Raw genomic sequence first — 13,517 nt, 5'->3', positions numbered from 1 at the left:
TACATTTTTCCTACTAATCTTCTGTAGGTTCCCAAAATAATTCAGAATTTATTCACAAATATTCGTTGTTTTATATTCACTAGTCAGTTGCAAAGGTGTCTGCTAAATTGCACTGGGAAGATGCTGAAGACCCTGAAGTAAAAAAACTGGTTAGATTAACTTGTAATAAATATTCACCTAAGAGCTAATGCAGAGGTTGTAGGTGGATCACAGATTCCCTTTCATCATATCAGATTAGGCACCACAAATATCTACAAAAATATTTCCTGGTGCCTCCATGGCAGCATACCCGTGACAAGCTCTGCCTTGGCTCCTCCCTCAGGACCAGTGAATATTATAAAAGTAAAGGATTAGTGCACTCCTAGCATTCTCCTTTTTTTTCCCTCATACCTCATGGTCAGTGAATGGTGGTCGAATGTCCCTTACCTCTGCAGTCGGCAGCTTCCAGCTGGATTCAAGCCTCTCCCAGGTGCAATTCCTATTCTTGGGCAGCTAAATGCGCTAATAAGATAGGAAGTCCCTTCTGTGGGTCTTTTGGGACAGCAGTTGTCTCTTAACCAAGAGCTCCTATCTGCCTTTATATACTGGCATTTGCTCAAGCCTGCAGCAGAAAAAGCAGCTATATCTATTTTTCACTTAGCCTTATCCTTCCATTTCTTCCTCCTGTCATCTATTCTCTCTCTCTTTCCTTTCCTTGCGTTCCTCTTTCTTTTTCGCTTTCTTCCTCCCCCACCACCTTCCCCTCCTTGTGATATTGTACCTTTATTCCTGGTTGATATAGTGGGTGGTGCGCACCTTCTGCTGGCTTTTCTGAGTCCCTCAGCATTTTCCTGACTGCTCTGTGGGCCGGGCTAAGTCGGGTGGGCCGCATAGGTCCTAGTGCCGCCGGCCGCGCTTGCACAGTCTGGCCTGAGGTTGTGGCAGGCATCTTGAATAGGGGCAAATTTTACATTTTTTGCCCTTGTTTGTCAAAATCATTTTTTAGAAGATTGTATCCTCCACAGATGTCCCTCCTCTCTCCATTGTTTATTACTGGGGCTTTCAGCATGGCATCCTGTTATCATCTGAGGAGGTTGCCTATGCGAGGAGCTCCTATTGCCTGGGAGGAAGCTGACACTACATGTGAGAAGTCAAAGATGTACTTCCCATTTCTAAAGAAGCAGGTTTCCTTCTTTCGGCTTGGTTTCCACTAGTGCGACTTGTCATGCGACTTGGGACAGCAAAGTCGCATGATAGGTCGTACCCCATTATTTCCAATGAGTACCGTTCATATCTGTGCGACTTCAAGTCGCAGTGACATCAAAGTACAAAGTAGTCCCTGCACTACTTTGGTCCCACTTTTATGCGACTTCAGGTCCATAGACCCCCAAGACTACACAGGCATTGTTTCAAGTCGCATCAAAATCGCGACAAAATTGCACGACTTTGAGGTCCCTATAGTGGAAACATAGGCCTACTCTGATGGATGATGTCAGGGACATTGTTGAAGAAAAAAACATTTTTTTCCTCTCAATTGCCTAGGAAAACTTTATCCACTGTCAGAACAAGACTCTGCAATGCCAGATGGTCCACTGGAGGTAGATGCGGCAGTGGTTCGTATACCAAAGAATTTTATCTCACCAACCGATGGTTCAGCCTCAATTGAGGATCCTTTAGACAGACGAATAGTCCCCAATAGGGATGAGCCGAACACCCCCCTGTTCGGTTCGCACCAGAACATGCGAACAGGAAAAAAGTTCTTTCGAACATGCGAACACCGTTAAAGTCTATGGGACACGAACATGAATAATCAAAAGTGCTAATTTTCAAGGCTTATATGCAAGTTATTGTCATAAAAAGTGTTTGGGGACCTGGGTCCTGCCCCAGGGGACATGGATCAATGCAAAAAAAAGTTTTAAAAACGGCCGTTTTTTCAGGAGCAGTGATTTTAATAATGCTTAAAGTCAAACAATAAAAGTGTAATATCCCTTTAAATTTCGTACCTGGGGGGTGTCTATAGTGTGCCTGTAAAGGGGCGCATGTTTCCTGTGTTTAGAACAGTCTGACAGCAAAATGACATTTTGAAGGAAAAAACTCATTTAAAACTACCCGCGGCTATTGCATTGCCGACAATACACATAGAAGTTCATTGATAAAAACGGCATGGGAATTCCCCAAAGGGGAACCCCGAACCAAAATTAAAAAAAAAAAATGACGTGGGGGTCCCCCTAAATTCCATACCAGGCCCTTCAGGTCTGGTATGGATATTAAGGGGAACCCCGGCCAAAATTTAAAAAAAAAATGACGTGGGGTTCCCCCTAAATTCCATACCAGACCCTTCAGGTCTGGTATGGATTTTAAGGGGAACCCCACGCCAAAAAAAAAAAAAAAAAACGGCGTGGGGTCCCCCCAAAAATCCATACCAGACCCTTATCCGAGCACGCAACCTGGCAGGCCGCAGGAAAAGAGGGGGGGACGAGAGTGCGGCCCCCCCTCCCTCCTGAACCGTACCAGGCCACATGCCCTCAACATTGGGAGGGTGCTTTGGGGTAGCCCCCCAAAACACCTTGTCCCCATGTTGATGAGGACAAGGGCCTCATCCCCACAACCCTGGCCGGTGGTTGTGGGGGTCTGCGGGCGGGGGGCTTATCGGAATCTGGAAGCCCCCTTTAACAAGGTGACCCCCAGATCCCGGCCCCCCCCCTGTGTGAAATGGTAAGGGGGTACATAAGTACCCCTACCATTTCACGAAAAAAGTGTCAAAAATGTTAAAAATGACAAGAGACAGTTTTTGACAATTCCTTTATTTAAATGCTTCTTCTTTCTTCTATCTTGCTTCATCTTCTGGTTCTTCTGGCTCTTCTGGTTCTTCTGGTTCTTCCTCCGGCGTTCTCGTCCAGCATCTCCTCCGCGGCGTCTTCTGTCTTCTTCTCCTCGGGCCGCTCCGCACCCATGGCATGGGGGGGAGGCTCCCGCTCTTCTCTTCTTCTCTTCTTCTTTTCTTCTTTTCTTCTTTTCTTCTCTTCTTCTCTTCTTCTTCATTTTCTTCTCCGGGCCGCTCCGCAATCCATGCTGGCATGGAGGGAGGCTCCCGCTGTGTGACGGCGCTCCTCGTCTGACAGTTCTTAAATAACGGGGGGGGCGGGGCCACCCGGTGACCCCGCCCCCCTCTGACGCACGGTGACTTGACGGGACTTCCCTGTGACGTCACGGGGAATGCCACAGGGAAGTCCCGTCAAGTCACCGTGCGTCAGAGGGGGGCGGGGTCACCGGGTGGCCCCGCCCCCCCGTTATTTAAGAACTGTCAGACGAGGAGCGCCGTCACACAGCGGGAGCCTCCCTCCATGCCAGCATGGATTGCGGAGCGGCCCGGAGAAGAAAATGAAGAAGAAGAGAAGAAGAGAAGAAGAGAAGAAGAGAAGAAGAGAAGAAGAGAAGAAGAGAAGAAGAGAAGAAGAGAAGAAGAGAAGAAGAGAAGAAGAGAAGAAGAGAAGAAGAGAAGAAGAGAAGAAGAGAAGAAGAGAAGAAGAGGAGAAGAGGAGAAGAGGAGAAGAAAAGAAGAAGAGAAGAAAAGAAGAAGAGAAGAAAAGAAGAAGAGAAGAAAAGAAGAAGAGAAGAAGAGAAGAGCGGGAGCCTCCCCCCCATGCCATGGGTGCGGAGTGGCCCGAGGAGAAGAAGACAGAAGACGCCGCGGAGGAGATGCTGGACGAGAACGCCGGAGGAAGAACCAGAAGAACCAGAAGAGCCAGAAGAACCAGAAGATGAAGCAAGATAGAAGAAAGAAGAAGCATTTAAATAAAGGAATTGTCAAAAACTGTCTCTTGTCATTTTTAACATTTTTGACACTTTTTTCGTGAAATGGTAGGGGTACTTATGTACCCCCTTACCATTTCACACAGGGGGGGGGCCGGGATCTGGGGGTCACCTTGTTAAAGGGGGCTTCCAGATTCCGATAAGCCCCCCGCCCGCAGACCCCCACAACCACCGGCCAGGGTTGTGGGGATGAGGCCCTTGTCCTCATCAACATGGGGACAAGGTGTTTTGGGGGGCTACCCCAAAGCACCCTCCCAATGTTGAGGGCATGTGGCCTGGTACGGTTCAGGAGGGAGGGGGGGCCGCACTCTTGTCCCCCCCTCTTTTCCTGCGGCCGGCCAGGTTGCGTGCTCGGATAAGGGTCTGGTATGGATTTTTGGGGGGACCCCACGCCGTTTTTTTTTTTTTTTTTTGGCGCGGGGTTCCCCTTAAAATCCATACCAGACCTGAAGGGTCTGGTATGGAATTTAGGGGGAACCCCACGTCATTTTTTTTTTTAAATTTTGGCCGGGGTTCCCCTTAATATCCATACCAGACCTGAAGGGCCTGGTATGGAATTTAGGGGGACCCCCACGTCATTTTTTTTTTTTAATTTTGGTTCGGGGTTCCCCTTTGGGGAATTCCCATGCCGTTTTTATCAATGAACTTCTATGTGTATTGTCGGCAATGCAATAGCCGCGGGTAGTTTTAAATGAGTTTTTTCCTTCAAAATGTCATTTTGCTGTCAGACTGTTCTAAACACAGGAAACATGCGCCCCTTTACAGGCACACTATAGACACCCCCCAGGTACGAAATTTAAAGGGATATTACACTTTTATTGATTGACTTTAAGTATTATTAAAATCACTGCTCCTGAAAAAACGGCCGTTTTTAAAACTTTTTTTTGCATTGATCCATGTCCCCTGGGGCAGGACCCAGGTCCCCAAACACTTTTTATGACAATAACGTGCATATTAGCCTTTAAAATTAGCACTTTTGATTTCTCCCATAGACTTTTAAAGGGTGTTCCGCGGCATTCGAATTTGCCGCGAACACCCCAAATTGTTCGCTGTTCGGTGAACTTGCGAACAGCCAATGTTCGAGTCGAACATGAGTTCGACTCGAACTCGAAGCTCATCCCTAGTCCCCAACTTAAAGGAGCTTACCTAATGGTGGGTAAACGCCTGGAAATTAGCAATTGCCTTATCATCTGTATTCAAAGCCCTGCAGGTATGGAACGAAAACAGTGATTCAGAATGTCCCTAGGGAAAATATTGTCAAGGCTTTGGACAAATTATGGCTCTCAGCAGACTTCACCGGTGAGACAGCGATGGATACAATTCGATACTTCGCAAGATCAATGTCACTATTTGTGATAACCATATGGGTATTGATGTCAGAACTACACTGTGACACTGTGTCAAAACAAAATTAGTATAAATACCGTTTTTTTATGGTAAATCACTCTTTGAAGAAAGGTTACAGAAAGCCATTTCCCACGTCACAGGAGGAAAGTCAAACTTGATTCCCCAGAACAGCAGTGGTACCCGGGGATTCAGGGATGCTTACTTGCACCCATACTACAACTATTACAGAAGTATCTGAGATTCTTGTCGACCAGGTCCATCTACAATTCCAGAGTCTCCCCTTTGGCCTCTGCATTTCCCTCAGAGCCCTCACGAGGGCTCGGATCACTATCCAAGCTTCTTTACTAAAAACTGGGTCTCCGTTCTTATCACTAACGAGGCGAAATCCTCCTTTTATCAAAAGATCAAGCCCAGCTAGTGGAACACAGGTGGATGCTGTGGCCTACACTATCAAGATTTGGTTGGATGGTAAATCATCAAACTAGTCATCTTTTCTCCAGTTTAGATGCCTTATTAAACACTGCAAAAGGGACAGTGTCCCTGCCATCTCAGAAAGTGTGGGCGATCATTCAGAAAGTAAGGAGAGTGAGGACATGGTTCTACATAAGAGCCTCAAGCTTGACTTAATAGGGATTTTTGTCTATTTGTATCCAGATGGTCCCATGGACACATGGATACCTCAGGCACCTTTTACCTAGAATTCCTAAAGCAATGGAGCAAACCGTCTATCTCAGTCCATATATCAAACAAGTTTGATGCACAGGGGTCTGCACTAGTGGACAAAGAGGGAGATGCCTGTAAAGCCACATCCATTAAGGCATGTCTTCTGGACCACAGTTACCACAGACGCCAATGTAATAGGCTAGGAGGCACATTGCAACCAGGTGTTGGTTTAAGAGAGATGGGCGTTCAATGTGGCAGATGTCATCACAAATATCCTGGAAATCCAGGCGGTTTATCTCACATCGACAGAATTTGCTCTCTTAGATCAAGGACAAATCAGTTCTGATTCGGATAGACAATAGAGCTGCAATATCATACATACACCACCAAAGCGGAAACCAGAACAGTTTCTTACTAAGGCAATTGGAACCCATCTTCATTTGGGCAGAGGGGAATCTGAAGGACCTAAGAGTAGTCTATCTTCCAGCCCACTTAAACACAAATGCCAATCACCCATCCCAAGGATTCCTGGATCTCAACAAATGGTCCCTACAACCGAAGTTATTCAGGTGGATTGTGGGCCAGTGGATCTTTCCTGAACTGCATTCTTTTGCTACAGCAAGCAATACCAAGCTGCAGAGGTTTGTTTTACATCTACCCCACCCTTGGGCAGAAGCAATAGATGTCCTGTCAAGTCCTTGGGCATGCAATCTAATTTAGGCCTCCTCTGGCCTTGCAATATCAACAATAACGGTGATAACAGTCCTGCCTTATTTGCAGGGAGACCCATGATTCCCTAAGGCAATATATCTTAGTGTCCAGCCTCAGGTAAATATTCCTCTGATAGCCTTTCTTCTGGCTCAAGGCATCACACCCATCAGAATACTCACAGATTGAACCTTCACATTAGAATGGTAAAACACAGAGGCTTTAATCATTAAAATGTTCTTCCAGAGTTGTTTCAACTCTGCTTAAAGCACAGGAGTCTTCAACGAACAATATGTATGACAAGGTTTGGAATAAGTTTATATCTTTCGCCCTGCCAATCTTTTCATTTCCAATTTCGACCTTCTTCACGAAGACGATACTACTTTGGTAATAAGACACTATATTCAAGCCACAATTCCCTTCAGACTTTCATCTAACCTATTTGTAATGCCCCAAAAAAAATAAAAATAATAAAAACCAGGGGCAAAGAAGCATCATCTGGGGTAGAGGCCTCCAGATTGTGGCCCTCCAGCCATTCTGGAACTGCAGTATCCATTATGCCTAGTCATGTCTGTGAATATCAGCGCTTTAAAATACCTCATGGGTCATGTGGTTCTGCAGCAGCTGGGAAGCCATAGTTTGCAGATCTCTTCTCTAGGTAACAATAGTTTCATGGATAATCAAAGAAGGCGTACAGGGCTAGGGGTCTAGAACCCCCTCTTCAGTTGGGCTGTATGCCACCCGGTTGTTTTCTGCCTCTTGGACAGCCAGAGCAGACGTATCCATCAAAACAATCTAAAGGGGAGCATCATGGTCATCTCAACATGCGTTTACGAGATGTTACAGAGTAGACCCGGCAGCTTTCTTATCTGTTGAAACTGGCAGACAGGTTATCAGGCCAGCATTTGCTATTTTAAATCCTTTTTTATAATAAATCTTTTACTATGCATCATCCCACCCATTTCAGCTAGTTATCTGTCACAGGTATGCTGCCATGGAGGCATCAGGAAAACAGAAAATTGTTTCATACTTACCGTAATTTTCTTTTCCTGGTGCCTACCCATGGCAGCATACAATCTCACCCTCAGTATGCTATATTATGTAGAATGCTGGGAGTGCACTAATCCTTTTCTTTTATAATATTCACTTGTCCTAAGGGAGGAGCCAAGGTGGAGCTTGTCACAGATATGCTGCCATGGATAGGCACCAGGAAAAGAAAGTTATGGTAAGTATGAAACAATTTTCTGTTTTATGCTAAAACGTTAATTTTTACTATACCTAGCACTTACACAACTACATTACTTTTAGCACAGCAAACTCTCTGGGGAAAATGCTAAAATAGAGGCTGTCCTTTTAGCAAACTAAGATAAGTTTATCAGAAGGGCAACAATTGTCCTCTTAATATTTGTCCTTGATTTACAAAGGAAAAGCAATGGGCGTTCTTTAACACAAAATGTTATGTGAAAAGGTAAAAAAATATAAGGCCTCTTTTAATACAGAATTCTTATAAAAATCATAATAAAGGTATAATGCTGAGCATTCTTTTAGCTAAAAATGCTTATGAAAAATGATATAAAAAGGTATAATACAGGGCCTCTTTTTAATAGAGAATGCTTATGAAAAATTGATTTGAAAGGAATGTTGTGCCATGCATTTTTAATGAGCTTCTTTCATCAAAAGAAAGTCACGGCCACATGACCAGATGGTCCCCTCAACTGGGAGTAACATTTATCATCCTGGGGACCTTGCAGTTCCGGACATGCCAAGCAATCACAACAATAAAAACAGACTATATATGATAAATAACAATGAAGGTCCAAGAAATATGAAAACATAATACACTTGTTAAGCAGACTTCCTTTTGGAAGAGTCAGCTAATCTATGCATTACCCACAAACACATACTGTATATTGTCACTGCACAAAAGTATGACATGCCATTGACCTCCTTTTACAAGTATTACAGGCGGCATATATTGGCATATCTGGTTCCTGAGGTTGTGCAGGACCCTCGGGCTTCATTCGTATACCTATTGTTTAACCACTTGCCTAAAAGCCACCGTCATCATACGTAGGCAGGTCGGCTCGTTCCCACAAATCGCCGTACTGGTACGTGTGCTCTTTTAAGAGCCATAGCAGGCACGCGCTACACGTTGGGGGACCCGATGCGCCTGGCCGGTGCCAGCATGAGAGCCAGGACGCGGATCTGTGTATGTAAACACACAAATCCCCATTCTGACAGAGGAGGAGAAACAGATATGCTGTTCCTAAAGGGAACACATTTAACCCCTTGATCGCCCCCTAGTGTTAACCCCTTCCCTGCCAGTAACATTTACAAAGTAATCAGTGCATTTTTATAGCTTTGATCGATGTATCAATGTCAATGGTCCCATAAAAGTTTCCGATCTGTCCGCCACAATGTAAAAGTCCCGCTAAAAATCGCAGATCGCTGCCATTACTAGTAAAAAAATAAATAAATAATAAAAATGCCATAAATCTATGCCCTATTTAGTGGATGCTATAACTTTTGCGCAAATCAATCAATATACACGTATTGTGATTTTTTTTTTTACCAAAAATATGTAGAATACATATTGGCCTAAACTGATGAAGAAATTAGTTTTTTTTTTAAATGGAGTATATTTATTATAGCAAAAGTAAAAAATTTTATTTTTTTTTTTTCAAAATTATCGCTCTTTTTTTGTTTATAGTGCAAAAAATAAAAACCGCAGAGGTAATCAAATACTGCCAAAAGAAAGCTCTGTTCGTGGGAAAAAAAGGACGTCAATGTTGTTTGGGTACAGCATCGCATGACAGTTAAAGTGACGCAGTGCGGTATCGTGAAAAATGGCCTGGTCATTAAAGGGGCAAATCCTTCTGGGTCTGAAGTGGTTAACATCCTCAACCACTATAACTATGCAGCTGACTTGCCAAATGCCTATCATATTTCCTTCTATACTCAAAACCATCAAATCTCAAAACCACTACTTAACACCTAATGCCCCAACACACAGCTATACCTGCTTTCTCTTTACACAATAGGTCACATATTTCAGGTAAGAGAGATTCAGCCCCACATTTGCTATTCATGATTATGATGGTAAGGTGTTTAAATGTGGCTAGGTGTATCCTTTGTCCCCCCCATGAGCAGAGTCCCAGTTACAATAGCAACCTCTGTCAATCCTATTTTTTTGCCACTCATTACTGCTCATAAAAGACAGAGACATTAAATTACCCTGTTCTAAAAGGCTTTTCCAACAAATACTATATGGCTATAAGTAAGCTTAAAATTACAAGTTATTATGTTCAGGGGTGGAAAGCCATTTCCTGTTTCTGAATGACTTGCCCCTGTGCACAGAAAGACATGGCTTGATGAGTTTCTGTGGAGGAAATTGGGCCCTGATCTCAACCTAATTGCATGGAACACAGATTGTTAGCCAGGCTTTCCAGTCCAATATCAGTACCTGACCTCACAAATGCTCTTTTGGCTGAATGGACTTGCACAGGAGACTGGAGGATGTTATAACACCAGATGTGGGCAGGAAAATCAGTTTTAACCCAACACATATGTGCATCGGCAAAAGGGTGGGCTTTACCACCTACATGCTGCACATTGCTGGGCAGCCGATGTTTATGTGCTGAGAGCGCGCTCACTGCTTGTTCTCAGCACAGAGACCGAGTTGTTAAAGACAACTCCGGGTCAGGGCTAAAGATCGGTAGCCAGCAGGACTGACGTCTGATCACGTAATCTCTGCCACAGTGGTCACATGATCGCTGATGTTTCTTACCCCTGGGTATTCGAAAGTGTTTAAAGGAACTACAGAGTAGATGGGAAGGGGTTAATGGTTTTGGAAATGGATGTCCAACAAGCCTATAGAGATGTGTTGATCGGGTGTCTACAAATGTTTGGCCAAATAGTGTAATAGTGTTTACAGCCCTTTTTACTGGAAAAGTCCTTGTAATGTCCCTTGCAATAAGTACAAAGGGCAGTTTTGCCTTGCTCTCCTTTTCTATTTCCGGTTGCTATTGGTTTCTCCTGCAGTTTCTCCCACAGCAACAAGCAGCTAATTGGTGCTTTTGTAGGTGGGTCTGTATTCGGGACATTCTGGAGCCTTTATAAGCCGGATTCTCCCCTCATGCTCCAGCTACCTGTAGAGGAACGGACCGCGCTCCCTCCCACCCTCCTTCCCTATGTCACAGTGTTGTTTAGAGGAGTTGTCATCCAGTCTAGTCTGGATGGACAGAGGTATTTGTTTTGATGTATTTGCTAATTTAAGGCATATGAAAATTTAAATATGCGGAGATTTAAGTTTGGTTATTGTAATTATTAAACCTGGGTTACCCTTAAATAAACACCGTGGCCAGTTATGACCATTTAAAATTATTGGTGTTGTCAGACTCTTTATTTGTATATTTTTTGCTACTTTGTGCTATCCCATGGGAATGGGTGAGCTTTGATTTTAGTTTTTATAGCATTCCTGCAGGAATAAATAAATCTAGATAGAGCACTGATAAAAACTAATAGAATCATAATTTTGTAATTCAAAATAGCATTATTGGTGTAGAAAATACTGATATAATTTTCAATCATTGAAAGATATAACAACAGAGCAGTAATGCTGCTTTACATAAAGTAAAAAGAGCTAATATAGCTACAGCAGACTGTATACGCTATAGTCCTCAATTTGTTAAATGACAGAAAAAATGCCTTACCCACAACTAGGACATGAGAGTATAGTGACCTTAACAGCTATTCATTCCTATTTCAAAGTCTTTATACATTATATTTCCAACCTGTCAAACCTCTGACAACATGCTGTACTTGAAACTTTACCCTTTTGCTAATTGCTGATTCTGCAGTTTTCTAGGCTTGTTCTCTAGCATTACATTACAGTGACCATTCTCCAAATGACTGCAGTCCTATGAGATAGCTAGACAAGAGTTACAAATATTGTATAGAAATTGCAGACTTTGAAAATTATGCCTAAAATATTACTGAGAAAAAGTGTTTACCCTTTAGGCTGGGTTCACACCTATGTGATCGCAGACATTGCATGTGATTCGCACCACATTGCTGTGCAGATCACATGTGATGTTTGTGCAATGCAAATTCAGCCATACAAACTGTATGGCTGAAATCACATCGCATTCGCACCAAAATGGTGTAGGGCCCTTTTTTGGATCCACACTGGAATCGGATTGCATGGGTGTTTACATCTATGCGATCCGATTCCTGCACCATTTGACAGTTCACACTACAATCTGCGAACCGATCTGGTGGTGTCATTAACTTTACATTGACACCCCCAGCAATTCGCAGATGTCAGTGTGAACCAGTGTGCGTTTCAGGTGCGATGTGGGAACCGGCACTGAATCGCAGGGTTTACCGCATCGCACCAGTGTGAACCAGGATTTAAATCAGAACTATAGGCAAAGCTTTTTTTTTTCATTTTGGACAGAGTCCAGGGTTATAACCCCCACCTGTGACACTTGGAACGGTTTGGAGCCGTTCGGAAATACTCGGAATCACTCGTAAACACTCGGAAATACTCAGTTCCGAGTGTTTCTGGGGCTTTCCGAGTTCAGCTGAGCTGTCCCCGAGTATTTCCGAGGCTCTGCGGCAACCCCCCCCCACCCCCACCTCTGGCCACATGCGATATTGCATGCAATAGAAGTCAATGCGGAACGAATTATCTTCATTTCCATTGACTTCTATGGGGAAACTCGCTTTGATATGCGAGTGCTTTGGATTACAAGCATTCTCCTGGAACGGTTCATGCTCGTAATCCAAGGTTCCACTGTACTACATCAGAGTATCTCAAGTGAACAAAAGTTTATCTGCTCAAATCTAATAATCCTGCTTGAGTAACCCCCCACTTTTCTTGATACAATATTATCTAATAATTCAGAAATGCTCAGTCTGTTTTAAGCTGCAGCCTCACAATATCAGTGTTACATTTTATAGGACCTCTATCACATTTCCATAGTGTTGTTTCCCACAATGCGTTTTTTTTCCCCCCTAATAGAATCCTATTGAATATTGTATTATCTCTAACAACTCTGGACTCAGACATTCACTGTAACCATATTTGGGATCGCAATTCACAGGTCTGCGTCAATGCAATAATACAGATATGCTCAGTGGAGCAGAGTTAGAGCCCATGTTTCATCCAAGTGAACAATGGGTGGTGAGCAATTGTAATATGAATCCTAACATCTATAGGTAACAATATGAAATCTTAGTAGTTCCAGATCAAATATTGATCTGGAACTGCTATAGCATTAAATGTGAGTACTGTCTAATCAAATGTATATTGCTCAATAGGTTACACTGTTGGTACTGATTTTACTATACAAGGGTATTAAAAGATATAATGAAAACATGGATCTGGCATCAGTGAATGATTTTTAAATGGCTGACTCACATTACCCAAATTAAATGTTCATTGTTAGCCACCAAATACACAAGCACTAAACCAGCCAGTTATGTCTACATGTAGAGCCCATTGTCCTGTATGCTACATTGAAATACAATCCTGTATATTGTATTACTTACCTTTCAGATGACCATAAAAGTACAGGTACATGACTTACAGACGTCACTCCTGAGATGCAGACACAGACCAGGGACAGATATACAAGCACCAGCTGCATGTTTGCAAGTAGAAGTGAACTACAGAATGAACATATACTATATAGCTATCCTACCCAAGTACAGGGGAAAACTGGTTATATCTCTAGTATCTGGTTAAAACCAAGACTCTGTTCACTGTTTTGTGTAAATACATTAATACAATGAATGGCGTTTCTACCATAAATAAGGCAGTTCTGATGCTGCTTTCAGTTTCCACCCTTTGCAGAGCTGCATGCCTTAAAAAAACTGGGATATTTTGCTAATTCTACTTTAAAGAGTTTTTTTCTGGTTAATTACTACATTACCAATACTAGCAAACAATGCATGTAAGTAAATAAAAGGTAGAAAAATACTGCACAGCATGCTGCTTATCA

General features: G+C 43.1%; 1 protein-coding gene across 1 annotated transcript in view; it reads right to left on the bottom strand.

Annotated features, from left to right (window-relative positions):
• LOC141131941 (V-type proton ATPase subunit S1-like) overlaps window positions 1-13,254 on the bottom strand; it is a 151,239-nt gene extending 137,985 nt beyond the window's left edge. The window contains exon 1 of the mRNA XM_073619786.1: window positions 13,066-13,254. Coding sequence (XP_073475887.1) covers window positions 13,066-13,163 — 98 coding nt within the window. The 5' untranslated portion in view covers window positions 13,164-13,254. The remainder of the gene's footprint in view (window positions 1-13,065) is intronic.
• Window positions 13,255-13,517: the final 263 nt, after the last annotated feature.

The sequence above is a fragment of the Aquarana catesbeiana genome, linkage group LG03, assembly GCF_042186555.1.
Source record: "Aquarana catesbeiana isolate 2022-GZ linkage group LG03, ASM4218655v1, whole genome shotgun sequence".
Lineage (NCBI taxonomy): Eukaryota > Metazoa > Chordata > Amphibia > Anura > Ranidae > Aquarana > Aquarana catesbeiana.
The sequence above is the reverse complement of the archived record's forward strand: the minus strand, read 5'-3'. Positions and strand labels throughout refer to the sequence as shown.